Raw genomic sequence first — 27666 nt, forward strand, 5'->3', positions numbered from 1 at the left:
GGCATGTTACAATACAATGTTCCGCTGCAGATTCACATGCTGTGCATTATCCTGCCATCTAGTGTTGGGCTCGGTGTGCTACAAGTTGTTTTTCTTCGAAGAAGTGTTTTGAGTCACGGGATCAAGTGACTCCTCCTCTTCGGTTCCATTGGGCATGGACATCAACTCCACTGATAGATTGTTTTCCCGCAGAGGGTAAAGGAAGGAATGATAGAGTATATAGGTACAAAGTAAGAGATGACCATGCTAATGTAAATATATATACACATGTACAAATGTTTGCAACTTAAACAACTACAGGCTTCAGTGGAGGTGGGAGGGTGCATGTGAATCTGCAGCGGAACAGATGTACACTGGGTGAGTGACATTTTCCATTTGATGGCATGTGTAGCTGCAGATACACATGCTATGCATAGACTACAAAGCGGTTTGTCCTCCCATAAAAGAGCGGTGGTTAGCCTGTAGGAGTTGAAGTTGTTTGAAATAATGTTCTTAGTACAGTTTGGCCTACTGTGGCTTGTTGCCGGGATAATAAGTCTACACAGTAGTGTTTAGTGAAAGTATGTGGTGTTGACCAAGTGGCAGCTTTACATATTTCAGCCATTGGTATATTCCCTAAAAAAAACATTGTCACACCTTTTTTCCTTGTAGAACGTGCTTTAGGAGTAACTAGAAGCTGTCTTTTTGCTTTAATATAGCATGTTTGGATGCATCTTACAATCCATCGTGCTAAACCTTGTTTTGATACAGGATTTCCTGTATGAGGTTTTTGGAAAACAACAAATAGTTGTTTTGTCTTTCTAAATGGTTTAGTTCTATCTATATAGTATATTAAAGCTCTTTTGATGTCTAATGTATGTACATCCCTTTCTGCCACAAAATCTGGCTGTGGGAAGAATACTGGCAGTTCCACTATTTGATTTATATGAAATGGTGATACCACTTTTGGTAAAATTTTGGGTTTGTTCTTAGTACAACTTTATGCTTGTGTACTTGGAAGAACGATTCTTCAAGAGTAAAGGCTTGGATTTCACTTACTCTTCTTAAAGAAGTAATTGCCACTAGGAAGACTTCCATGTTAGAAATTTAATTTGGCATGAGTGCATAGGCTCAAATGGTGGTCCCGTAAGTCGTGTAAGAACTATATTTAAATTCCAAGAAGGAACTGGTGGTGTTCTGGGTGGAATGATGCGTTTTAAACCTTCCATGAAAGATTTAAATGATAGGAACTCTAAATAAAGAGATATGTTGTATATTTTGTAAATATGCTGAAATTGCAGTCAGATGAATTTTTATTGAAGAGAATGCTAAATTAGCTTTTTGTAAATGAAGTAAATAACATAAGATGTTTTGTGTTGACGCTGTAAGAGGGTCAATATTTTTTGGATTGACAGTAATATACAAATCTTTTCCATTTGTTTGCATAGCACTTTCTAGTAGTGGGTTTTCTTGCTTGCTTAATAACTTCCATACATTCTGATGGGAGTTGTAAATATCCAAACTCTATGACCTCAGGAGCCAAATTGCTAGATTGAGTGTTTTGGGATTTGGATGTCTGATTTGACCTCTGTTTTGTGTCAACCGATCCGGTCTGGTTGGGAGTTTGGAGTGTGATACTACTGAAAGACCTAATAATGTTGTGTACCATGGTTGGCGTGCCCATGTTGGTGCTATGAGTATCATGTTGAGTGGAGTTTGACGCAACTTGTTGACTAGAAACGGAAGGAGTGGTTGGGGGGGGGGGGTAGTGTATGCAAATATCCCTGACCAATTGATCCATAGAGCATTACCCTTGGATACGGGATGTGGGTGTCTGGATGCAAAGTTTTGGCATTTTGTGATTTTGCTTGTTGCAAACAGATTTATGTTTGGTGTTCCCCACTTTTGAAAGTATTTTTGACGTACTTGAGGATGAATCTCCCATTCGTGTGTTTGTTGGTGATTTCTGCTGAGGATAGCTGCCAATTGATTGTCTATCCCTGGAATGTATTGTGCTAACAGATGAATTTGGTTGTGGATTGCCCATTTCCAAATTTTCTGGGCTAGAAGGGAGAGTTGGGATGAACGTGTCCCTCCCCGTTTGTTTAGATAGTACATGGTTGTCATGTTGTCTGTTTTGATAAGAACATTCTTCTGTGTGAGAAGAGGCTGAAAAGCTTTGAGTGCTAGAAAGACAGCTAATAACTCCAAGTGGTTTATGTGTAGCTGTTTGTGTTTGACATCCCATTGCCCTTGAATTTTGTGATTGTTTAGGTGAGCTCCCCAACCAATCATTGATGCATCTGTTGTAATTATGGTCCGAGGCACAGGGTCTTGAAATGGCCACACTTTGCTTAGATTTGTGGAATTCCACCGCTGAAGGGACATGCATGTTTGGCAATCTGTCAGCACTAGATCTTGAAGTTGACCGTGTGCCTGTGACCATTGTTGTGCAAGGCACTGCTGTAAGCGCCGCATGTTTAGTCTTGCGTGTGGAACAATTGCAATACATGAGGCCATCATTCCTAAAATTTTCACTGCAGATCTGACAGTGTACCATTGATTTGTTTGTATTTGTGTGATTATATTTTGGAAAGCTTGTATCCTTTGTGTAATTGGACATGCTAGAGCTTGCTGGGTATTTAGTATTGCACCCAAATACTGTTGTATTTGTGCTGGTTGAAGGTGTGATTTTTGGTAGTTTATGGAGAACCCTAGTGTGCGCAAGGTTTGTATTACATAATGCGTATGATTTTGGCATTGCGTATGACTGTTTGATTTTATTAGCCAATCGTCTAGATATGGAAAGACGTGTATATGTTGTCTTCTTAGGTAGGCTACGACTACTGCCAAGCATTTTGTGAATACCCTTGGACCTGTTGTTATTCCAAAGGGAAACACTTTGAACTGGTAGTGCTTTCCTTGAATACCAAACCTGAGATATTTTCTGTGTGCAGGATGGATGGTTATATGGAAATACGCATCTTTGAGGTCTAATGCTGTCACGAAATCTTGTTTTTGTAGTAGTGGGATGACATCCTGTAAAGTTACCATGTGAAAATGTTCTGACATGATGTAAGGATTGAGGGTCTAGAGGTCTAATACTGGCCTGAGGGTGCCATCTTTTGTGGAAATTAGGAAATATAGTGAGTAAACTCCTGTCCCTATTTGAGATTGTGGCACCAATTCTATTGCTCGTTTGAGTAGTAGAGGTTGTACCTCTTCTTGCAACAGACTGATGTGTTCTGTGGATAGTTTGTGTGACCTTGGTGGGATATTTGGAGGAGTGTGTATCAATTCTAGGCAATAGCTATTGAGATAATTGATAGCACCCAATTGTCTGTCGTAATATTTTGCCAATTTGTGTTGAACTGTTATAGTCTTCCCCCCACAGGAGAGGTGTGGAGCAGAAGGGAATGAGAAGTGTCACTATTTTGGGTGCTTTGGAGGTTGCTTAGAGGCCTGAAACTTTCCTCTATTTCTGGGGTACTGTCCTCTATATGTGCCCCTAAAACCACCCCGTTGGTATTGCGGTTGGTAGGTTGGCTTTGCCTGTGAGGTGGATGCCTCAGTGGGCTGTGGCCTGAATCCAACTCGAAACTGAGGTTTTCGAAAGGACCCCTTGTATGGTGCAGAGTAGAGTGCGCCCATTGCTTTTGCTGTGTCAGAATCCTTTCTCAATTTTTCCATGGCTGTGTCAACTTCTGGCCCAAAAAGATGTTTTTTTTATCGAGTGGCATAGGCCTCTGTATTGTGACTGCAGTATTGAGACTTCTAGCAGCGGTATCTGCTGTATCTAGGGCAGATCGTATTTGATTGTTAGTAATGGCTTGCCCTTCTTCCACTACTTGTTGTGCCCTTTTTTGGTGTTCTTTGGGGAGATGTTGGATTATGTCTGGCATCTCATCCCAATGGGCTCTGTCATAGCGAGCTTAACAGTGCTTGTGAGTTGGCTATCCTCCACTGATTTGCTGCCTGGGATGCAACTCTTTTCCCTGCAGAATCGAATTTCCTGCTCTCATCAGGTGGGGGCGCATCTCCTGAGGACTGACTGACTGCTCTTTTCCTGGCAGCGCTAACTACCACAGAATCTAGAGGTAACTGATGGGTTATGTAATCAGGGTCGGAGGGTGCAGGTTTATATTTTTTCTCTATCCTAGGTGTTATTATATGTGCCTTAACAGGTTAACTAAATATTTGATCCGCATGTTTTACCATGATTGGGAGCATGGGAAGGCATTGATATTTAGTGTGTGTTGAGGATAGGGTGTTAAATAAGAAATCCTCTTCTAGGGGTTCTGTATGCATGGTGACACCATGATATGCTTCAGCCCTAGCTATAACTTGGTTGTAGACAGTGCTATCCTCAGGGGGTGATGGTTTAGAGGGATAGCTGTCTGGATCATTACTAGGAATGGGATCTGTATCATAAAGGTCCCATGGATCCACATTGTCGTGTTGTGAGTCATAAGAGTGAGTGGGTGACTGCACTGGTATAGGACTAGTAGGAGGAGAGGTAGGTAGGTGTGGAGAGTGAGGTGAAGATTGAGGAGGTGGTGGTTTCTCCTTCTGCTTTGGCACTACTGCTGGAGGCTGCATAGTGTCCAATTCCTCCTGAAAGGCTAGCTTTCTTTTTGTTTTCAAAGGAGGTGCTGTTTGAATTCTCCCAGTTTCCTTATGAATGTGGATCCTGGACTGCCTTTCATCCATACTTCAAATACTGTCTGTAATTCAAACTCCTCTTCAGAGGTTTTGTGGCTTTCTTTAAGTCTTTTTCATGTCCATGTTCCTCTGTATAAGTAGGCCTTTTCGGCTCCGAAGCATGCTTTTTCGGAATCGAAAAAGATGTTGCGGACGAAGGTTTCGGCTCTGAAAGCCGTTTTCGAATTTTCAACTCTGAAAAATTGTGTTTACTGGAGTCAGACACAAAGCTTTTTGTTGCCTCTGCTGTTTTTGGAGGAGTGACCTTTTTCAGTGCCGAACTGGTAAGTTGGTCACCGCCAGTCTTTTTCCGGGCCGAGCCATGGCCTTTCCGGCAATGGCATACCCACGGCCTTGTGTCTTTTCTTTTGTGATGGTATGGGGGCAGGCGTACTCAAATGCTGTCCTGCTGTGACCGGTCTGTCTTCTTCTGATTCCTGTTTGGATTCGGAATCTCGACCCGAGACCGCTGTTTGCATCAGTTCTTCTTCCTCTATGTCGAGATGCTCACTGCTTCTCGACGCCATTTCGAGTCTTCGTGCCCTCCTTTCTTGAATAGTCTTTTTCGATTGGAAGAATCAACAGGCCTCACAATTTTCTTCCTGATGATCCGGGGAAAGGCAAAGGTTGCAAACCAGATGCTGGTCTGTGTACAGGTATTTTGCGTGGCACCGAGGACAGAATCGGAATGGAGTCCAATCCATGAGGCTTTCCACGCGGTCGGCCCGAATTGGACGCGCGCACCCCGAAGGCCGAACAAAGTTGTTTTCCCGACGGTACTGCTGTGTAGATGGAAGATATAAACCCGATCGAGACAATACAGACGAAAAGAAAGTTTTACAGAGCTTTCCGAATCTAAATCTCGGAGCGAGAGGAAACACATCCGAACCAGACAGCGGCAAGAAAACAATCTAACAATGGAGTCGATGCCCATGCGCAATGGAACCGAAGAGGAGGAGTCACTCGATCCCATGACTCGAAAACACTTCTTCGAAGAAAAACAACTTGTAACACTCCGAGCTCAACACTAGATGGCAGGATAATGCACAGCATGTGTATCTGCAGCTACACATGCCATCGAATATATATATATATACATATATATATATATATATATATATACACATATATATATATATATATATATATATATATATATATATATATATATATATTCAGGTGGGTACCTCCTTTGTGCAAACAGCACTGCACGTAATTTATGTCCAAACCAAGCAGCTCCACTACACAGCCAGGGGCACTCTTGGATTCCACTTCCTCACCCCAGCATGACGCGTTTCGGCGAAGTGCCTTCTTCAGATGCCGGTAATTACGGGACACACGCCCACTAGTGTTTAAAAACGTTTTTACTCCTCCTTCAATTCATTCATGATTACAAACAGACTTCATTTCCCATAATGCACCAAGCTGGATACGCTACCACTCTGATTTTTCTCAATTGTTTTTACACAGTCCCAATCATATTGTTTCTCAATACAATCAACAATCAATGTCCTGTAATTCCGGCATCTGAAGAAGGCACTTCACTGAAACGCGTTATGCTGGTGTGAGGAAGTGGAATCCAAGAGTGCCCCTGGCTCTGTAGTGGAGCTGCTTGGTTTGGAGATATGGAAAATGTCACTTACCCAGTGTACATCTGTTCGTGGCATTAGTCGCTGCAGATTCACATGCTGTGCACATCCCGCCATCTGGTGTTGGGCTCGGAGTGTTACAAGTTGTTTTTCTTCGAAGAAGTCTTTTCGAGTCACGAGACCGAGGGACTCCTCCCATTTCGACTCCATTGCACATGGGTGTCGACTCCATCTTAGATTGTTTTGCCCGCAGAGGGTGAGGTAGGAGTTGTGTATGCTAGTAATAGTGCCCATGCAATGGAGTGAATGCGTATGTAAATAATAAAGTTTTAAGTAATCTATTTACAAATGTTTAAGATCTACTTCTAAACGGCTACAGGCTCCCGGGGAGGCGGGTGGGCGCATGTGAATCTGCAGCGACTAATGCCACGAACAGATGTACACTGGGTAAGTGACATTTTCCGTTCGATGGCATGTGTAGCTGCAGATACACATGCTGTGCATAGACTAGTAAGCAGTTATCTCCCCAAAAGCGGTGGTTCAGCCCGTAGGAGTTGAAGTAGTTTGAAATAATGTTCTTAATACAGCTTGACCTACTGTTGCTTGTTGTGCAGTTAGCACATCTACACAGTAGTGCTTGGTAAATGTATGAGGCGTAGACCATGTTGCTGCCTTACATATTTCGTTCTTGGAATGTTTCCTAGAAAGGCCATGGTAGCACCTTTCTTTCTGGTTGAGTGTGCCTTTGGTGTAATAGGCAGTTCTCTTTTAGCTTTAAGATAGCAGGTTTGAATGCACTTAACTATCCACCTAGCAATGCCTTGTTTTGAAATTGGATTTCCTGTATGATGTTTTTGAAAGGCGATAAATAGTTGTTTTGTCTTTCGAATTAGTTTTGTTCTGTCAATGTAGTACATTAGTGCTCTTTTGATGTCTAATGTATGTAGTGCTCTTTCAGCTACAGAATCTGGCTGTGGGAAGAACACTGGTAATTCTACCGTTTGATTTAAGTGGAACGGTGAGATTACTTTTGGTAAAAATTTAGGATTGGTCCGTAGAACAACTTTATTTTTGTGTATTTGAATAAATGGTTCTTGAATGGTAAATGCTTGAATTTCACTCACTCTTCTTAGAGATGTGATGGCAATTAGAAATGCAACTTTCCACGTTAAGTATTGCATTTTACAAGAGTGCATGGGCTCAAAAGGTGGACCCATGAGTCGTGTTAGGACAATGTTGAGGTTCCATGAAGGAACTGGTGGTGTTCTTGGTGGTATAATTCTCTTTAGGCCTTCCATAAACGCCTTTATGACTGGTATCCTAAACAATGAAATTGAGTGCGTAATTTGTAGGTAAGCAGAAATTGCCGTAAGATGTATTTTAATGGAAGAGAAAGCTAGGTTAGATTTATGCAAATGTAGTAGGTATCCTACTATTTCTTTTGCAGATGCGTGTAAAGGTTGAATTTGATTATTATGGCAGTAATAAACAAATCTTTTCCACTTATTTGCATAGCAGTGTCTAGTGGTAGGTTTTCTAGCTTGTTTTATGACCTCCATACATTCCTGTGTGAGGTCTAAGTGCCCGAATTCTAGGATTTCAGGAGCCAAATTGCTAGATTCAACGATGCTGGATTTGGATGTCTGATCTGTTGTTTGTGTTGTGTTAACAGATCTGGCCTGTTTGGCAGTTTGACATGAGGTACTACTGAAAGGTCTAGTAGTGTTGTGTACCAAGGTTGCCTTGCCCATGTTGGTGCTATTAGTATGAGTTTGAGTTTGTTTTGACTCAACTTGTTTACTAGATATGGAAGAAGTGGGAGAGGGGGAAAAGCGTATGCAAATATCCCTGACCAGTTCATCCATAGTGCATTGCCCTGAGACTGATGTTGTGGGTACCTGGATGCGAAGTTTTGGCATTTTGAGTTTTCTTTTGTTGCAAATAGATCTATTTGTGGTATTCCCCACATTTGGAAGTAAGTGTTTAGTATTTGTGGGTGAATCTCCCATTCGTGGATCTGTTGGTGATCCCGAGAGAGATTGTCTTCTAACTGGTTCTGAATTCCTGGAATAAATTGTGCTATTAGGCGAATGTGGTTGTGAATCGCCCAATGCCATATTTTCTGTGTTAGGAGACACAACTGTGTTGAGTGTGTGCCTCCCTGTTTGTTTAGGTAATACATTGTTGTCATGTTGTCTGTTTTGACAAGAATGTGTTTGTGTCTTATTATGGGTTGAAATGCTTTGAGCGCTAGAAATACCGCTAACAGTTCTAAGTGATTTATGTGAAACTGTTTTTGCTGTATGTCCCATTGTCCTTGGATGCTGTGTTGATTGAGGTGTGCTCCCCACCCTATCATGGAAGCATCTGTTGTTATCACGTATTCTGGCACTGGGTCTTGGAAAGGCCGCCCTTGGTTTAAATTTATACTGTTCCACCATTGAAGCGAGATGTATGTTTGGCGGTCTATCAACACCAGATCTAGAAGCTGACCCTGTGCTTGTGACCATTGTGATGCTAGGCACTGTTGTAAGGGCCGCATGTGCAACCTTGCGTTTGGGACAATGGCTATGCATGAAGACATCATGCCTAGTAGTTTCATCACCAGTTTGACCTGTATCTTTTGATTTGGATACATGGTCTGTATCACATTGTGAAATGTGTGAACTCTTTGTGGACTTGGAGTGGCAATCCCTTTTGCTGTGTTGATTGTTGCTCCTAAGTATTGCTGTGTTTGACACGGCAGAAGGTGTGACTTTGTGTAATTGATTGAGAAACCTAGTTTGTGGAGGATTTCTATGACATATTTTGTATGTTGTGAACACCGTCTTAGCGTGTTGGTTTTGATTAACCAATCGTCTAGGTACGGGAACACATGTATTTGCTGCCTTCTGATATGTGCAGCTACTACGGCTAGGCATTTTGTAAAAACTCTTGGTGCAGTTGTTATTCCGAATGGCAACACTTTGAATTGGTAATGTATCCCTTGGAATACAAACCTTAGGTACTTTCTGTGTGAAGGATGTATTGGTATATGGAAATATGCATCCTTTAGGTCTAGTGTTGTCATGTAGTCTTGTTGTTTGAGCAGTGGGATTACGTCTTGTAATGTAACCATGTGAAAGTGATCTGATTTGATGTAGGTATTTAATGTTCTGAGATCTAGTATAGGTCTCAGACTCTTGTCTTTTTTGGGTATTAGAAAGTACAGGGAGTAAACTCCTGTGTTTATTTGTTGTTTTGGTACTAACTCTATTGCTTCTTTTTGTAGCAATGCCTGAACTTCTAGTCCTAGAAGATCTATATGTTGTTTTGACATATTGTGTGTTTTCGGTGGGATGTTTGGAGGGAATTTGATAAATTCTATGCAATAACCATGCTGGATAATTGCTAAGACCCAAGTGTCTGTTGTTATTTCCTCCCAATGTTTGTAAAACTTGGTTAGTCTCCCCCCCACAGGTGTTATGTGTTGGGGATTTGTGACCTTGAAGTCACTGCTTGTTTGGAGGAGTTTTGGGACTTTGGAACTTTCCTCTATTCCTTTGAAATTGTCCCCTCTATATTGTCCCCGAAAACCTCCCCGCTGATACTGGCTCTGGTAAGTGGGCTTTGTTTGTGAGGTTGTGGCTTCTGTGGTTTGCCCTCGAAACCCCCCTCGAAATTGTGTCTTTCGAAATGTGCCTCTGCTCTGTGGGGAGTAGAGTGCGCCCATGGCTTTGGCCGTGTCAGTGTCTTTTTTAAGTTTTTCGATCGCAGTGTCCACCTCCGGCCCAAACAACTGCTGTCCGTTGAATGGCATATTCAGCCCAGCTTGCTGTATCTGTGGTTTAAATCCTGATGTACGCAGCCATGCATGTCTCCTTATTGTTACAGCTGTGTTGACAGTTCTAGCAGCTGTGTCTGCAGCATCCATTGCTGACCGTATCTAATTATTTGAGATACCCTGTCCTCCTTCTACTACTTGCTGCGCTCTTTTTTGGAACTCCTTGGGTAAATGTTCAATAAGGTGTTGCATCTCATCCCAATGGGCCCTATCATATCTGGCTAGCAAAGCTTGCGAATTTGCAATACGCCACTGGTTTGCTGCCTGTGCCGCCACTCTTTTGCCTGCAGCATCGAATTTTCGACTTTCTTTATCTGGAGGTGGTGCATCTCCTGAAGTATGAGAGTTGGCTCTTTTGCGCGCTGCTCCCACTACAACAGAGTCTGGTGTTAGCTGTTGTGTACTGTACACTGGGTCTGTTGGTGGCGGTTTATATTTTTTATCTACTCTTGGAGTAATGGCTCTCCCTTTAACAGGCTCCTCAAACACTTGTTTGGAGTGTTTTAGCATTCCGGGTAGCATAGGAAGACTCTGATATTGGCTGTGTGTGGACGACAGTGTATTAAAAAGAAAGTCGTCTTCAATGGGCTCTGAATGAAGGCTGACATTATGAAATGCAGCTGCTCTTGACACCACCTGTGCGTAGCCTGTACTATCCTCTGGTGGCGATGGTTTAGCTGGATAGCATTCTGGACTATTATCTGACACTTGTGCGTCATAAAGGTCCCATGCGTCAGGGTCATCTTGACTCATTCCTGTATGAGTTGGGGATTGCATCATTGGTGGAGTGGCTACCGGTGATGGTTGCGGAGAGTGATGTGGGGATGGTGGTGGTGTTACTTGTTTAGCCACCTTTGCGTGTGGCTGTTTGTCTGTGTCTTGGAAGGCAAGCTTGCGTTTCATTTTAACTGGAGGAAGAGTGCTGATCTTCCCTGTATCTTTTTGAATAAAGAGCCGTCTTTGTGTGTGATCTGGCTCTATTGCCTGTAATTCCTGTCCAAATCTATGTGTCTTCATTTGTGTGGACAGTCCTTGTTCCTCAGTGTAGGAATTTGTTTTCGGTTCAGAGGCCGGATATTTCAGTACCGAAACCTTTTCGGCTGCTTTTTTCGGCTCCGACGAAACCTTTTTTACTTTCGGCGTCGTGCTCTCTCGGTGCCGACCCGTTTCGGTGCCGCTGTCTTGGTGCCGAATCTTCTCTGAGCCACTATCTCGGGCCCGAGATTGCTGTGTGCCGGTATCTCGACCGGAGTCGGATGACTTCGACACCAGCTCGCCCTTTTTCGGTGCCGATGAACGGTCACCTACTTTTCGGGTTAAGCCATGGCCTGTTGGCAGTGGCGTCCCCTGGGCTTTAGCGCTTTTCTCGTGAGTTCTTGTTTTCGACATCTTACTCACGGTTTTCGGCGTTTCCTCGGGATCGATCTCCTCAGAGTCCGACTCCTGGGTGGAGAATGTTTCTTCCTCCTCCTCGAAACCCTCTTGTTCTGTCGGTGCCGACGCCATTTGCAGTCTTCTTGCTCTTCGGTCCCTGAGTGTCTTCCTGGACCGAAACGCTCGACAGGCCTCACAAGTATCCTCCTTGTGTTCTGGTGACAAACACAAGTTACAGACCAGATGTTGATCTGTATATGGATACTTGTTATGGCATTCTGGACAGAAGCGGAATGGGGTCCGTTCCATCAGCCTTGAAGAGACACGTGGACGGGCCGACCAGGCCCGGTGGATGTGCACAGCATGTGTATCTGCAGCTACACATGCCATTGAACATATATATATACATACATACACACACACACACACAAAAATATATATATATATAAACACACACTCAATTTTCACTAATAAAATGATACTACAAACACATCTGGTTTTATTGTACAAGCAACAAACTGGTGAACCAGAACGATGTACCTTTTCTAGGTTAGTTATAGGAGTCTGTTAGAAAAACCACAACCAAAACAATAATGCCATTTTACACAGAGGCAGAACAAACATTTCAGAGCACATTGGTACACCTCCCAGATATGCAGACAGTGTTCTCTAGGGGCCAATGTACTGCTTCAATGGAAATGAAGATCTCCAAGCCGGACTCAATCAGCCTGATAATAGACTCCAAGAGTGACATTACAATCTATATGAGACAAATTCACTACCATCACTGCTAGAACATCTGCAGACAGATACAAGCCAAAAAGTATACATCACACATAGATGTTTCCTTATTGGTTGCTTTGTGTCATTTGGATGTCTGTTGCCTCTTCTAATATAAGAGGAAGGTGTTCTATTTCACTTTATGTTCCTGGTCTGAAGCCCCGGGAGCAGGGCGTATGGGTCTGAAATTGTAGTGTTCATGACATGGGTTCGGTGAAATGGACACCTGAGAGTTTTTACTACAAATCAGCCTTGCTGATAAGAGAAACAGAAAGCTACATTTTCTTTTTAGTTGTCTCACCAAGTGATAAACCACCAAGGATGCTGATTCATCATCAAAACATTCTGAATTATTGTTCAGAATAAGATCCTCTGCAGGACACAATGGATTTTGTGGCAAGACTATGAACCTGCTGCCTACCAGCATTAGCGAGAAATAACTGACCATATTTTTCCAGTGAAACTAAATAACATATCCACAACAATTGCAGTAAATGGCAGCTGTAGACAACAAATCGGGTTTCATAGGAACCCAGACCACGTGAAGTATTCATTTTATGTTGGAAGGTGTTAAATCCACTATTTAACACCTGATCTTTTCTGTACTACCTGCAAACGTATTTGACATGAAGGCTTTAGAGAGTACAAGATACAATTAATGGTTTTATTGTCACCACTAGGGCTGAGGGTTTTCAGAACACATTCCGCTGAATATAGCGATGGATATTCACTTTGCTTTTTATACGTAGTCATACTAAAGACACAGTATTTCAGACTTACCCATCAGGAACTGGCACCTTTTTCTGAGCTTTGGGAGCAACAGGATTCAATTCACCAGCAAACAATGCTATTACTTCCTCTGCTACAGGAACATCTTTAGCTTGCAGTTTCAGAATGTATTTGATTAACTGTAAGATGCAAGATGCCTACAAAAAAGTAAATGAAAATGTCAGAGTCGAGTGAGTGAAAGTGAAAGGCTACAGTTAAGCCAGATTGTTGAAACAGGGCAATGATCAGAAAGGTGTACAAATCCAACATGCCTCAACAAATATTTACACAATACAGTTTAAGAAACATTTCAGTGTCTTCCGCAATTGTTCCTGATGAAATCATAGCCAGCGCAGGCCATTCTTTTATGAAGGACAACACATCTAGTAAACATACGGATTTCCTATTCACTAATTATTTAATTTCTTCTAGTCTTAAGGCTCCTACTAATGCCAGCTTATATGAATTATGTCCTCCAGGTGGCAAAGATCAGAGTGTTTCTTATATTTTTATACCAACACCAGGGTTCCTCCAAAAAGTAATATTTCTCTCATTCCATGTCCTTCCCTTTCATTTTTCAAATGTATACCTGAACAAGTATAACACTAAAACCAAAATTGAGTTGTTGGATAAGGGCGATGTACAACAGCTATTGCCTTTTACAGGCAAATGTGTACTTAAGCCCTTCAATCCTCCCATTTTGAGGGAAATAACATTGGTGCCAAAGATCAGAATAATAAATGCAAACTTGCTGCCAACAATAACCTACGCCTGTGAAGCACTTTGTGTTAAAGTTGCAAATTTGCTGGACATCATCATAGTGAACACCTAGAGACAATTTTTTGCCTTCCAAGAAATGCATTAGTGGCTCAAATTTGTTTGGAATTTGGCTTAAAAGGCCAAACATTTGTAAAACAAGAGACATTCATAAAAACAGGTTTTAAACTTAGGACCTCTAGGGTTGGTACACTTGATCAGGACAGAAATAAACAGTCCAAAGTGCACAACTATGCTCCGGAAATTATCTGGAAGCTGCTCAATACACTACAAGTGCGAGGTCTGTGGGCTCTACCCATTTCATTAGTTGAATTAAAAACAAATCTTAATACAGCTATGTGGGAGTATCAAGTAACATGGATAAAGACAAAATAAGGACATGCTTGGATGATTTTAAACAATTACACTGCCTCATATAGACATCCCTATTTGGGGTCGGGCTATTCAATTTTACTAAAAAGCAAATTTATGATATATAGATTTGGAGGATTTATGACACACCATTTTGCTCCCATGTGGATCAAGCCAAAGCAACAAAATGTTTGCAGGCTGTGTAACTAAATTCCGGAATCTTTTATTCACATTGTCTGCATTTACTCTAAATTATTACCTGAGCAGAGATCAATGCTGGGAATTTGTAGGCAGGCTGTTATCACTTGTATGCGCTAGAACAACCTGCAATTAAAAAGTTCCTTCACTAAATACAGGACTTAGAATGGAAATTAACAAATGTTATGAAATAGTAAATCCGCTCTGTTATAAGGTGCCTCAGAAACTGTTTTTACGCTTAGTGATGCCTTAAACGATGTAATGTTTCTGTGGGTGTCTGCTGTTGTATGTTGATTACTACTTCTCCTGTTACCGCTAGCATGTAGGCAAGCTCTGATTGCATGCCTGAAACTGACCAATTTAAATTTAAATATTTCCTTTATGAAAAAAATGGAAGGTCATACAAAGAAAATCAGTAGCTAATATGAAATAGTAAAATTGTTTTGTGCAATGTTATTGAGCATTTGAAAAACTGTTTTAAGCTGAAACTGTGCTTAATTAACAATCTCCGGTCCATTGTTAATGATTGGTTGATTTTAACTTTCTTGCTACTGCTTTTTTTTCGTGATCATTTTTTAACTTAAACCAGAATGGATATTCTAGCTAAAAGTTCATCGTTTCTGGGTAATGAGGGTGGATGCTTCAAATATCAATCAACTTAATGCGTTTTTATGGTTAGTGCCATATCAATGTCATGAATTAGCACATAATAGATTTTGGTGTTTTTTCCTTGTTGCCAACAGGTTGTTTATAATGAAGTTATCTGGTTATTTTTAGTGTATTTTCATTCATTGGCTTATTGAGCTGTAACAGTTTAAATTAACCATACAATAAACTATTTCACAGATGAAGCCTCCCACTCATGGACATGGAGACTAAGCTATCATATAGAACAAACCCAGTGGAGGCTAATTTATGTTGGGTTCAAGCGAGGATGCAAGCAACGTGACTGTGCAGAAAAACTTTGGTCACCTAAAAAGTAATTCTGGAACTGGATGTGCACAAAATGAAAGGTAACATAATGTATGTGACAGGTACACCTAGAAAATCTTTTCAGAAGGAACAGATAGAATGATGTATTGTGGAGCATTCTGATTACAGGCAAGAATATTTATCCCAGCAAAACGGTGGGAAAGGAGGAAGGAAAGCAATTACTCAGATGCTGAAGGTAGGTCTCTCAGGTGATGTTGTTTGCTTTTGGGTGTGTTGGCAGCAATGTAAGCCTCAAATCTCCAGGACATACTCTCACAACCAAATCAGTTTCATACCAGTTGTACAATTTTATTTATTCTTATAGGTACCTCAGGGTTTGTCCAACCGATCACACTCTGCTGAAAAGAGTTGTAGCGTTTGTTGGTAACAAGTGACAGTCTTCCCACTAGCTCGCAAGTCATATGGGTTTTCTTTGGGTAACCCTGTGCGCTTGTTTTTTACAAAAGGTCCTCAGTCATTCAGCTTTTATTATAGCATAATGTGCAATTGTGAAGACATTATTCACTCTCTAGAGCAGGTTGGGGCTGAATAACAGATGTTTACTGTAACCCAACTCAAAGGTGCTTATTGTATAGCCCTCCAAAGGATAAAAGGCTGTGTGGATCTTCAGGAATTTGAACTGGTGATTCTGAGGTGCATTACTCAATTGAGCCACCAGATCTAGCTGATAAGGATCTCATTGACTGAGGTATCACAGTAGGCAAGCAGCAACCCAGAGCAAAACTAGGTCTCAAGTGATCCTGTGGACCTTGTCAGGTAAACAATCACCTTTATTCTTATACAAGGTTCTGAAAAATCAATGTAGAAGTAGAGGTTGGACAGGCCTTTTATGTTCATTCAACAGGTAATACAATATCTCCTCGGCAAATGCAGACAGGGGGCTTTCTTTCTTCTCATCTCCATTATGATTAAGAAGGTTTATTGGCCTGAGCAACAGGATTCTAGCATACTATTAGTTGGTTAGCAAACCCAACTCTAAAACAGTTGCCACGCTCCCCAATCCCACCTTCTCACCAATGTGATATGTTCTGTAAAAAAAAAAAAGCTATTTCTGGCACAGTTACCGACACTATTTGCCTGCTGTCAGTGTGTTTTGACTGTGTTCACTGGGATCCAGCTAACCAGTACCCCAGTGACTGTGCTATCTCCCTCTATATTTGGTTGCTTAGGACTTAGCACACCCCACAATTGACATATTGGTGCCCTAATATAAGTACCTAGTATATGGTACTTAGGTGCCCAGGGCATTAGGGCACCAAGGGTTCCCCATGGGCTGCAGCAGGTATTGTGCCACCCATAGGAGCCCATGCAAAATGTGTCTGCATGCCTGCCATTGCAGCATGCGTGAAAAGTTGCATGCACCCTTTCACTACAGGTCACTATAAGTCACCCCTATGGTAAGCCCTCCTAGCCCAGAGGGCAGGGTGCAGGTACCTGTGTATGAGGGCACCCCTGCATGAGCAGAGGTGTCACTACAAACTCCAGATCCATTAAACTGGACATCATACGTGCGGGGAAGCAATTTTACCCGTGTACTGGACATAGGACACTACCTATGTCTAGCTACATAATGATGATTCTAAAACATAGGCATGTTTGGTATCAAACATATCGGAATCATACTCCCAATACTGTGGCCAGTATTGGTTGTATGACTCCATGCACTCCGGAGACTCCTTCGAGGACCCACAGCACTGCTCCTACTAGTCTTCTGAGACTTGTCAGGCAGCCTGCGCTGCTGCCACCCCTCAGACAGGTTTCTCTCCTCCTGCTGCTTGACCAGCTCAGGCAGAGGAAAGCAGAACAAAGGATTTCCTGTGGGAGAGGGAGGTAACTCCCTTTCCCATGGAAATAGGTGTTACAAGGCTTGGAAGGGCTAGCCTCCCCAAGCCACTGGTGTGCTTTGAAGGGCACATTTGGTGCCCTCCTTGCATAAACCAGTTTGCACCAGTCCAGGGACCCTCCAGTACCTGCTTTGGCGTGAAACTGAACAAAGGAAAGGGAAGTGACCACTCCCCAGTCCATTACCACCCCAGGGGAGGTGCCCAGAGCTCCTCCAGGTGGCCACTTGAATCTGCCATCTTGAATCCAAGGTGAGCAGAGGCCCCTGGGAGTATCTGAGTGGCCAGGTCAGGCAAGTGAGGCAACAGTGCCCTTTCTGATAGGTGGTCAACCTGCTAGGTGACCAAACCCCTTCCTGGGCTATTTTGGGTCTCCCTCTTGGGTGGGTCCTCAGATTCGACATGCAAGAGTCCAGCAGGACTCTTCTGCATCATTTACTTCATCTTCTGGCCACTGGGACTGCACCTGGACCCTTCAGGAACCGACAATCTGCAACTCCAGCGACGACTCTGCTCTGCAACATTGTTTCTCCAGCTCCTTTCAGCAACTGCAACATTTCCCTGGCTGTGCATTCTCTGAGGGCAACGAGTCTTCAGCCTGCACAAGAAGTAAGAAGGAATCTCCCTTAAAATGTAGGAGTCACTCCCATGCGTCCGCAGGCATCAACTGCAACGATGACCGGCTGTGTGGACCTTCTCTCTTCCGGAGCTGTGTGGATCCTGCATCACAGGGGGTTATCTGGGGTGGTGCCCTTGGTCCTCTCTAGCAGCTGTCCAACTTGGAAGACAGTAAGCCTTTGCCTCTCCTGGCAGGAGAGTACCATGTGCACCACAACTCTTGTAGCTACCAAGGCTTGTTTGGTTCTCCTCCAAAGGATCTTCAGGCTCCCCAGCACTTCTCCCTGTGACACACATTCTCCTGCTACAGCAATGTAGGACATGCTTCAGGGTATGCTGAGTGGGACTCACCTCAACTCCTGTGCCTGCTGCCAGTGGGTCGCCTCTGGGGGCTGCCTCCTCTTCTTGTGACTCTCACCTCGAACTTCCTCCTTGGGTCAAGTCCCCTAGGCTTTGCTGGTCCTCTTCAGCCTCACAAAACCTTCTTCTCTGACTTTTGTATTTGTGCCCGGGTTTGTTGGTGGTTTTCCAGCACCACTGACCAACTATATCACGACCGCAGACGTGGGACATCACTGGATCTTGCAGAGTACTTTTTCCAAAGTCCTCCTGTTGGTCTTGAACCAGGGTCTTGCCTGGTCACTGTGCGGCGCCCTGGTACTCAGATCTTGGGGTTCCTAGTTCCTCCAGCTCCCCACTACCGATTCCACTTCCTTGGGTGGGGAACTACCTTTCACATTCCACTTTTTTTGGTATATGGTTTGGCCCTCCCCTAGAGCCCTCATTATTTGATATTGTTTTTACCAATACATAATGCTTTCTATGCTATTTCCCGATTGCTAATGTGTATTTAATAGTGTGTTTACTTACCTCCAGTTGGGGTATTGCCTACACAATATTTTAGTATTTGTGTGACCATAAAAAAAGGGCCTTTATTTTTGTAACAATGTGTGGTTCTTTCACGTGTGATAATGCTGTGTGACTATAGTGGTATTGCACAAGCTTTGCATGTCTCCTAGATAAGTCTTGGCTGCTCATCCACAGCTACCTTTAGAGAGCACTGGCTTCCTAGACACTGGTTAAACCTCACTAATACCTGGAATAAGGTGACAACACCATAGGTGCTCACAACACACCAGGCCAGCTTCCTACATGTTCCTGCTGAAGTATGCTATGGACAAACCAAAAGATTCAACTAGCAGTTAAATCAGGTTGAGGATCCTTCCTCAGCCATGAGTTAACCTGCCATCTAGTCTCATATTCTTCCTGCAAATAGAAAGATTTCTTGCCTGCTCGCATACAACTGGTCCCAACACTTACACTTTAAAGACATCACCACAATTGGTGTTAAAACACCCTACAGGATTTTCTTCAGAGCAATGATAAAGGAGTTTCAGTACTACTTCAATTTAACACACCAAGGCTATAGTGGTACATTTACACTTCTAGTATCAAGTCAGATATCACTCCAAATGATTGGGCTTCGGGAAAAACGCCAAACCTTTATTTGAGTAAAAACAGCTCAAAAATTGAATTTTTCATAATAAATTGCTAAATAATGAATTTACCGAAATGCCACCAGCAGTTTTTTTTGTTAAAGATATGTATAAAAACTCTCCCACTCCACGTCGCATAATTTCACATTACATGGAATGGGCTAGCAGACCTACAACTGGCATGTAAATTGTTCTAGCAATTATTAACCCTATTTATCTCTATCAGGCAGGTGCCCTGACGCAAAGCAACATCCGTAACACAATGGCAGGGACTTATCAGTTTACTAAAGCACAGGGATTTGAGACTCACGCAGCCCGCCTTAGACTGTAGGAAGCTGGCTCTTTATATGGTGAACCAAACTGAGGTACTGTGTGCAAAGTGTCAAAGTAAACCCCAGAGGTATCATAGAGGCACAAATGACATCCCAAATGCTCTCTTTTGTGGTAGTGTGGTCGAGCAGTTAGGCATATCAGAGGGTAGTACTAGGCATGTAAGGCACAACTAACACACCGAGAGACACACTCAATAAAGAAATCCGATACCAATTTATAAAAATAGCATGTACTTTTACATAAACTTAGTACCAAGATTACCGGAGTCAGGTGAGTACTTTTCTAATTGTGAGAGCTTGCAAAAGTTGACACAGTGCATTTTTCAGATGCTGTAATTTTATCCTAGAGAGGAAGAATAAGCACTACATACAAGTATAGACGGGTCAGATGGGACACCCTGGGACCTCCTCTCCTCAGTCCGGGGAAGACGGGTGCAAAGGTGTTCTGAGGCAACAGGTCTTAGTCTTCAGGCCACTTGTGGATACTGGGTGGTCTGCAGAATCAGGCTGCAGACGCCTTCAGGAGGTCCACAGAGGGCAACCTCAGGGTGGGCTACATCTCTGGAGGGCCTGGGGACCACAATGGCACTTTTGGCCCACTTCAGCCCGGGCTGGGCAGCTCGGGTGCAGTAGTGATGTCCGGTGTTATGTTTTTTGGAGGTCTCGGTCCTCACAGTTCTTTCTTGGGTGCCTGCAGATGCAGGGGAGTAGCTCCTCTACTCTAAGGGAGTTCTTCTTGCCAATTTGCGAAGCACTGCAGCTCTCCCAGTTTCTTGGAAGCTGCAAGACAGATCTGTTGCTCCTTGAAGGTCGGGTGCACGAGGCAAGATGGCAGTGTTGGCGCCAAGTCAGTCATGTTCCCCGGTTCTCAGGTTCAGCAGGCGTCTTGCCCACTTCTTCTGTGTCCAGCGGAGATCTGTTTTCCTGGTATCAGAGGGTCCCTAAATACTAGGGACTTACAAGTGTGCAACCGGACCTGGGCACTTGTGGATCAAGTGACCAGGTGTCTTGTTTTGGAGAAGGATCACTGGCACTGGGGACCTGGTTAGCAGGAACCCAGTGCACTACAATCAAAGTTGCACCAAAAAACAGGCAAAAAGTGGGGCATACTGCAACCAGTACCCAGCTTCCTACACAAACAATAACAGGAATCAAGAAAACAGATACTGAAAGACCAGTCATGGAAATGACCTACCCAGATGGACTGTCTTGCTTGCTGCATCTACCATAAATTCCTCTATGGTAGCTGCTTGCTCAAGTGTCAGTGAAAAAGTGATCTAATGTACCAACAACCTGGTAACTGTGTCTTTAGAGTAACACCCACCACTGCATATGTTCCTAGATTAAAAATAAATCTGCAAGGAATTTTCCTCTAAAAACGAATATCCTCAAGTCAACCTATTCATAAATAAGGTACAGAAATATTGAATCTTTCTAGTACTTTGAGAAAAAAGAAGTCGATTTGTGAATATCCTTGAATGCACAAAATGATGGCATTTCAGTAAAGCCAGGCATCCATCACATTCAATGCCAACGGTCACTCAAGAAGCAAGTTTCAACTTAATGAATCAGTCTATTGTAACAAGACTGTTATTGTTTCGTTCAGAGTACAAAAGGAGCACAAATTAGTACTTTGGGTATTAGTTTAAAGTCATCTGCATTCCCAAAGACTCCTCTGTACTTTGATACAATGATTTACTTGAACAATGCCACAACAGAAATGTGTACCTCCGAATTTTGTGGGTCCCCTTTGAATTTTACAAAACACTAAGTATGGGCGATAGCTCATAGGCTCATGTTTAGAAAAGGTGTTATCAAGTTTTCATGTCCAGGGAAAGAGTTTGTTTAGAGCAGATCTCATGCTCAAATAAATGAACTATTTTAAGAGGACAAAAACAACTGTATCCACCTATCAGATGTCTGAAAAAACATTGATGCTGACAGCCTTCTCAATCACCACTAAGCTATCTTGAACCACAAAATTCCTAGTTCTCTAGAAGGATGGTGATTTGAACCATCCTGGATGACCACAGGAAGGCTCTCACTCAGTCAGTGCTCTTTTTTTCTTATACAGTGGCATAAAAAATAACCGCAGTCAACACAAATCTGCTGTACATTTAGGAGGTTTCATTCGTACTACTTCGTATAGCACACTCAAAAGTTAGTGCAAGAGAGAAGCTGCCATTGCCAGAAATTTGGTTTCTTTTAAAGAGACTTGTGAAAATAATTCTCTTCTGAATCAGGATAGGTCCAAGAGTAGCTGCAATACGCTAATAGTGTCAGATACATTTTGGGCATGTGCTTTACTACCTAAGACTCCATCTCTTCAAATTCAAACCAAATAGTTGTAGGCCAAGCCTACCTGAGAACTCCGGCTGCCTAACCACAACAACCAGAAACCCTTCTCAACAATACTACGACAATATTAAAAAAATATTTAAAAAATATACAGGAATTTCACTATTAGAGGCAGAAGAACAAGTTACTTACATTTGGTAACACTTTTTTTCTGGTGGATACAGTATCTACCTGTGGATTCCTCACCTTTTGAATATCCCCAATGTGCCAGCATTCCATGGGAAACTTTCTTTATAGCTCGCCACGTCGATGAGGACACCAAAATGCCATGGCTCCACATGTGACTTTGTGTAATGTCATCAGGACCATAAGAAGCCCTCGTCGGCATGCCGACGTCAGTTTTCACCCACCTTTTTTGTGCCTTTGAGGCGAAAAGGTAAAACCAGCAACACAAAATCATGCTGTAAACGTAAATCAAAGATTTACATATATACACCAATATGTATATGAAATGAAAATACATAAAATAAAAATAGATTTTTGTTTTTGGTGTATACAGACAAAAAATGGGGAGGCAGGTGGGTCAGTGAGGAATCCACAGGTAGATACTGAAGTTAAGTAACTTGTTCTTCTGATGGATGCATCTGCCAGAGGATTCCTCATCCTTTGAATAGACTTCCCAAGCAGTCCCGCACTCTCAGGGAGGGTGCTTGTCTGCTTATACCAAAAAACCTTGCAAGACAGAACAAGCAAAATGACTGCCCTTCTTCATCTCGGGAGTCTAAGCAATAGTACTTTGCTAAAGTGTGGATGGAAGTACAAGCTGCTCCTTTACAAATATCAACTAATGGGACACCTGTAGCTAAAGCGGAACTAGAAGACTTAGCTCTAGTGGAATAAGCTCTAATACCTTCAGGTCTCTCTTTGTTAGCCATTACGTAGCAAATCATTATGCACAGGATGATCCATCTGGACAATGTCCTCTTATGAATAGCCTTTACTTTTATGTTTCCCACATAGCCAATAAACAGTTGATTGTCCAGCCGGAATTCAAGTGTCCTGTCTATATAAAAACTCACAGCCCTTTTAGAGTCCAAACAAAGCCTTTCCTCCTCTCTAGATAGATGTGAAGGAGGATAAAAAGTAGGCAGGGTGATAGACTGGCCCAAGTGGGAGCGGCCACCTTTGACAGGAAAGCAGCCATGGTTCTCAACACCAACGTATCTGCATATTATGTCATGAAAGGAGGTTTCTCACTTAATGTCTGCAATTCACTAACATCTCTAGCAAAAAGACAATTTTAAGCATAAGCATTCTCAAAGGACAATTATGTAAGGGTTCAAACGGAGTACCCAAAAGGTAAGTTAGAATCTTATTAAGATCCCACTGAGGCATGATAAACGAAGTGGGAGGAAATCTATTAGTAAATCTCTTAATAAATCCCAGCACCATAGGGTAATAGGGAAGGATGGTCGGATAAACAAAGGAATGCCGAAAGGGCAGACAAATAACCGATAACTATTGCAACTGCACAACCTTGTTGGGCCAGGGAAAGCGCATAATGTAAAATATCAGACAAATGGGCTTTTAAAGGGTCTATAGAATTCTCACTACAACCCTTTACAAACCTAGCCTTCTGACAGCATACACCGACTAGGTGGACTGTTCCCTAGCCGCTAAAATAACATCCACCATGTCAGTAGGGAGAGAAAAATAACTCTGGTTGTCCAGTTCAATCTCCAGGCATGTAGGTGCAGGCTCTGGAGGTGGGGGTGTAGAACTTGCCCCTGAGACTGCAAGAGGTGGTCTTTCCTGGGAGGGAGATGGAGTGGGGGGGCACAGTGAGAAGTGACGTAGGTCTGTGTAACACACCCTTTTTGGCCACTTCAGAGCTATTAATATGACTTGGGCCAGGTTTTGGTGAATCTTCCTCAGAACTCGAGGAACCAAGCGTATGGGGGTAAACACGTAGAGCCCCAATCCAATTAAAATGCTCCAATGCTCCGTGCAGCAGATACTGAAAGATGCAGAATGAGGGGCAGTGCGCGTTCTCATGAGTGGCAAACACCACTCCTGATCAGCTGAAAAATGCCAAGTGAGACTGTCCACACATACGGTCAGAACTCCTGCCAAGTGTTTTACCATGATGCATATTCGATGATCCTGATTACAGGACCAGAGTCAGAGATTCTTTGTAAAGGAGATACAACCCCAACCTCCCTGTTAGTTGACATATCACATTGAGGTAATATTGTCTGTCAAGACCTGCACTGGCTGACCGCAAATAGAGGGAGGAAGGCCTTGATAGCCAGACGAATCACCCGCAGTTCCAACAGACTGATGTGCAACAATAGTTCCTCTGGCGACCCCTATCCTTTGATCTCCAGATCCCCCAGATGCGCTCCCCACCCTAGAGTGGAGGCATTGGTTATCACTGTGGCCACTGGAGGTGGAGGACAAAACGGCTTCCCTTGAGATAGATCACCATCCTCACCCCACTGTTGAAGATCCGCTGCAGTGTCTCTGGAGATTTTGACCAACTGAGATCTCTGTTGTTCTGAAACCACTGCCTGCAGAGGCACCACTGAAGGGCCCTCATTTGCCAGTGTGCATGGGTGGCAAACAGAATGCAGGAAGTTATCAGACTGAGCAGGCATATGAACTTCAGGACTGGAACCATTGCTCCATTTTGAAAGATCAGAATCATAGTCTGAATGTCCCACATTCTATGAGGAGGAGGGTAGGCACAATTCACTGTGGTGTCCAGTACTGTCCCTGCGAACAGGGTGCACTGAGAGGGCTCTAGGAGAGATCTGGGCACGTTTATGAAAAAGCCCAGGTTGTACAATAACTCAGTTGTCAACTACAAGTGACGCAACACCAACTCTGGAGACTTGGCTTTGATCACCCAATCATCCAGGTAAGGGAATACCAGAACTCCCCACCTTCGGAAATGTGTCACTACTACTGCCATCACCTTTGTGAAGACTTGAGGTGCGGAACTGACAAACAAAAGGGCAGCAAACTGGTAATGTTGTGACCCCACCGTAAAGCAAAGATACTTCCTGTGCAGCTGCAGAATGGGAATGTGAAAAAACACATCCAGCAAAGTAATTCAAACCATCCAGTCTTCCTTGTCTAGCGCAAGAAGCACCTGTGAAAGGGTCAGTATTTTGATTTTCTCCTGCTTGAGGAACAAATTCAAAACCCTGAGGTCTAGGATCGGCCGCAAATGACTGTCCGTTTTGGGAACCAGGAAGTACTGTAACATCCCTGAACTTGTTCCTGCTCCTGAACCAACTCCACTGTGCCCTCTTTGAAGCAGGGATTGTACCTCCTGTTGGAGGAGCAGAAGATGGTCTTCTGAACAAAAATCCTGATTGGGAGGGAAAGGTGGGGGAAAATCCTGGAAGGGTAGAGAGTACCCACTATACTCTCTACTATACTCAAAACCCACAGGTCCAATGTTCTGGACCTCCACTGTGGTAGAAAATGAGACAAACGTCCTCCCACTGGCAAAGCATAGTCTAAGAAGGTGAAACTAGGGCTGCTTTCCTGTGACGTTGGCCGGGGAAGAAGAGAAAGAGGAGGAGGAAGGCGGATGGGCAGCTCCTCATTGTCTGACTTTACCACACCCTCTGTAAGACTTGGAAAGTGGATTCGCAGACTGTTGCTGCTGGGACTGCTGCCTGCCACAAAAGGAATAGTTTGGGTCAAAACCCAGGAACTTGCAAAAGGGCCTGAAGTCTCTAGGCTGAGTTTGAAGGCCTAAAGACCTCGCTGTCGCTTTGCTGTCCTTAAACCTTTCCAAATTAGAATCAGCCTAGGCGCCAAACAGCTTTGCACCATCGAAAGGCAAATCCATTAGAGAGGCTTGCCCATCAGGTGAAAATCCAGATCCTCTTAACCAGGCGTGCCTTCTCATAGCAACAGAGGTTCCCATTACCCTAGCCACTGAATCAGCAGTATCCAGGCCCAATGGGATAACTTGTGTTGCTGCCACCTGGCTGTCATTCAAGAATTCTGCAAAGTGTTCCTGAACATCTTTTGACAGCTTTGGAACCACAGCCTTGGCAGAAACCATCAAGACATGAATATAGTGGCCCCAAACACATGTGGCATTGGCAGATTTCAAAGTCATAGTCGTTGAACAAAATACTTTCTTCCCAGATTGCTCCATCTTTTTAGACTCCCTGTCTGCTGGAAAAGTTGGGGAAGATCCTGGGGAAAACCTCGAAAAACAGGAGCCTGAACCACCAAACTTTCAGGTTGAGGAGGACTACTCAAGAACACAGGATTCCCTGGAGCAGTCTTGTACTTTCTGGGTATTGGTTAAGACACTGCCGGAGTCGACAAAGGTTTTTGCCAAATGTCTAAGACAGGTTCAGTCAAGGCCTCACTAAAAGGTAATACTAGAGGAAGCTCAATGAAGTATTTCTGCTAACAAATTAGACTTAATTAGACTTTTTTAGACTGCTGTAGGAAGGGTCAACTCCAAAATGTCCACAGCCTTTCTTATTACTGCATGGTATGACATGACTTCAGGCAGAGGCATATCCTTTGGTGACAACACCACCCATTCTGGGGAAGTGTTCAAGCCACTTGCAACATCCAGTCCCTCAAATTCAGGATCATGTGTAATAATTTCACCTTCTTCCAGGTCAGGATCCTGCTGAGAACACAAATATTGCTCCTCTTCTAAAAGACATTGAACTTCCCTACAGGATCTAACTTTAACTCCATTGGTGCCGGCAATGCTGGTATCGGCACCTGAGACTTTAACACCTGATCCGCTGAATCCAAAGGAACTGGAGTTGAATGCTGGGATCCCGACATGGAGCCTTCGGACATCGACGAGAGCGCAATCGGCGCCAATGACTCCTGCAGAGTTCCAATCTGAGAAGGAGAAATCTTCTTTGGCGCCGGAGAACCAGCCTGCTGATACGGCACCAGGAAGCCTCCCAGGGAATAAGATATCAGACCCATGGGCCCGCACAGCAGGCATATCAGATAGAGTTACTGCCCTACTGAAAATGTTATACATAGCATTAAGGAAGATGGAAGGCTCTATTCCAGGAACGGGAAAAGCTAGATAATCTTGTTACTGTTGAGAAGGCTAAGGAAGAACTGTAGTCAGAGGGACCACTTCAGGGTCCAGATCAGGAGGCACAGGTGAAGTCTGTGGTCTTATCAGACTCGAAAGCGACATCTGACAGGATACAGGAGATGGAGCCGGAGAGCCTTCCGTCGACCTCTGACGCGGACACACTGATATCGGAGATACAGCTCTTGAAGATTGATGCCAGGAACTATGATGCCACTTCTTTTTGTGCCTCTTCTTGAATGACATTGAAGAGTGTGGAGAAGGTGACTCCGAACAAGGCTGAGACTTCCAATGAGTTATCTTCTCCTTCTTCACCATGGCCATGAAGAGTTTCACCTATCTTTCTTTCAAGGCCTTCGGGTTCATCTTCTGGAACGAAGAACAGGCGTCGACGTTGTGGTCCGAGCTGAGACACCAAAGACAGTCATCATGAGGCTTCATGATCGACATCTGATCCTCACACTCTCAGCTGGGCTTGAATCTGGACTTCCTCGGTGGAGACATTGTTGCAGAAAAACAGTGTAAGGAAATGCCTCCTTGGCATGGTTACCCCCTGACTTTTTGCCTTTGCTGATGCTATGTTTTGAATTGAAAGTGTGCTGAGACCTGCTAACCAGGCCCCAGCACCAGTGTTCTTTCCCTAA

The 27666-nt window shown here is 43.4% G+C and overlaps 1 protein-coding gene across 1 annotated transcript in view; it reads right to left on the reverse strand.

Annotated features, from left to right (window-relative positions):
- AP3D1 (adaptor related protein complex 3 subunit delta 1) overlaps positions 1–27666 on the reverse strand; it is a 437106-nt gene that overhangs the window by 260341 nt on the left and 149099 nt on the right. The window contains exon 16 of the mRNA XM_069217822.1: positions 13027–13172. Coding sequence (XP_069073923.1) covers positions 13027–13172 — 146 coding nt within the window. The remainder of the gene's footprint in view (positions 1–13026; positions 13173–27666) is intronic.

This window comes from Pleurodeles waltl, chromosome 12 (genome assembly GCF_031143425.1).
Source record: "Pleurodeles waltl isolate 20211129_DDA chromosome 12, aPleWal1.hap1.20221129, whole genome shotgun sequence".
Classification (NCBI taxonomy): domain Eukaryota; kingdom Metazoa; phylum Chordata; class Amphibia; order Caudata; family Salamandridae; genus Pleurodeles; species Pleurodeles waltl.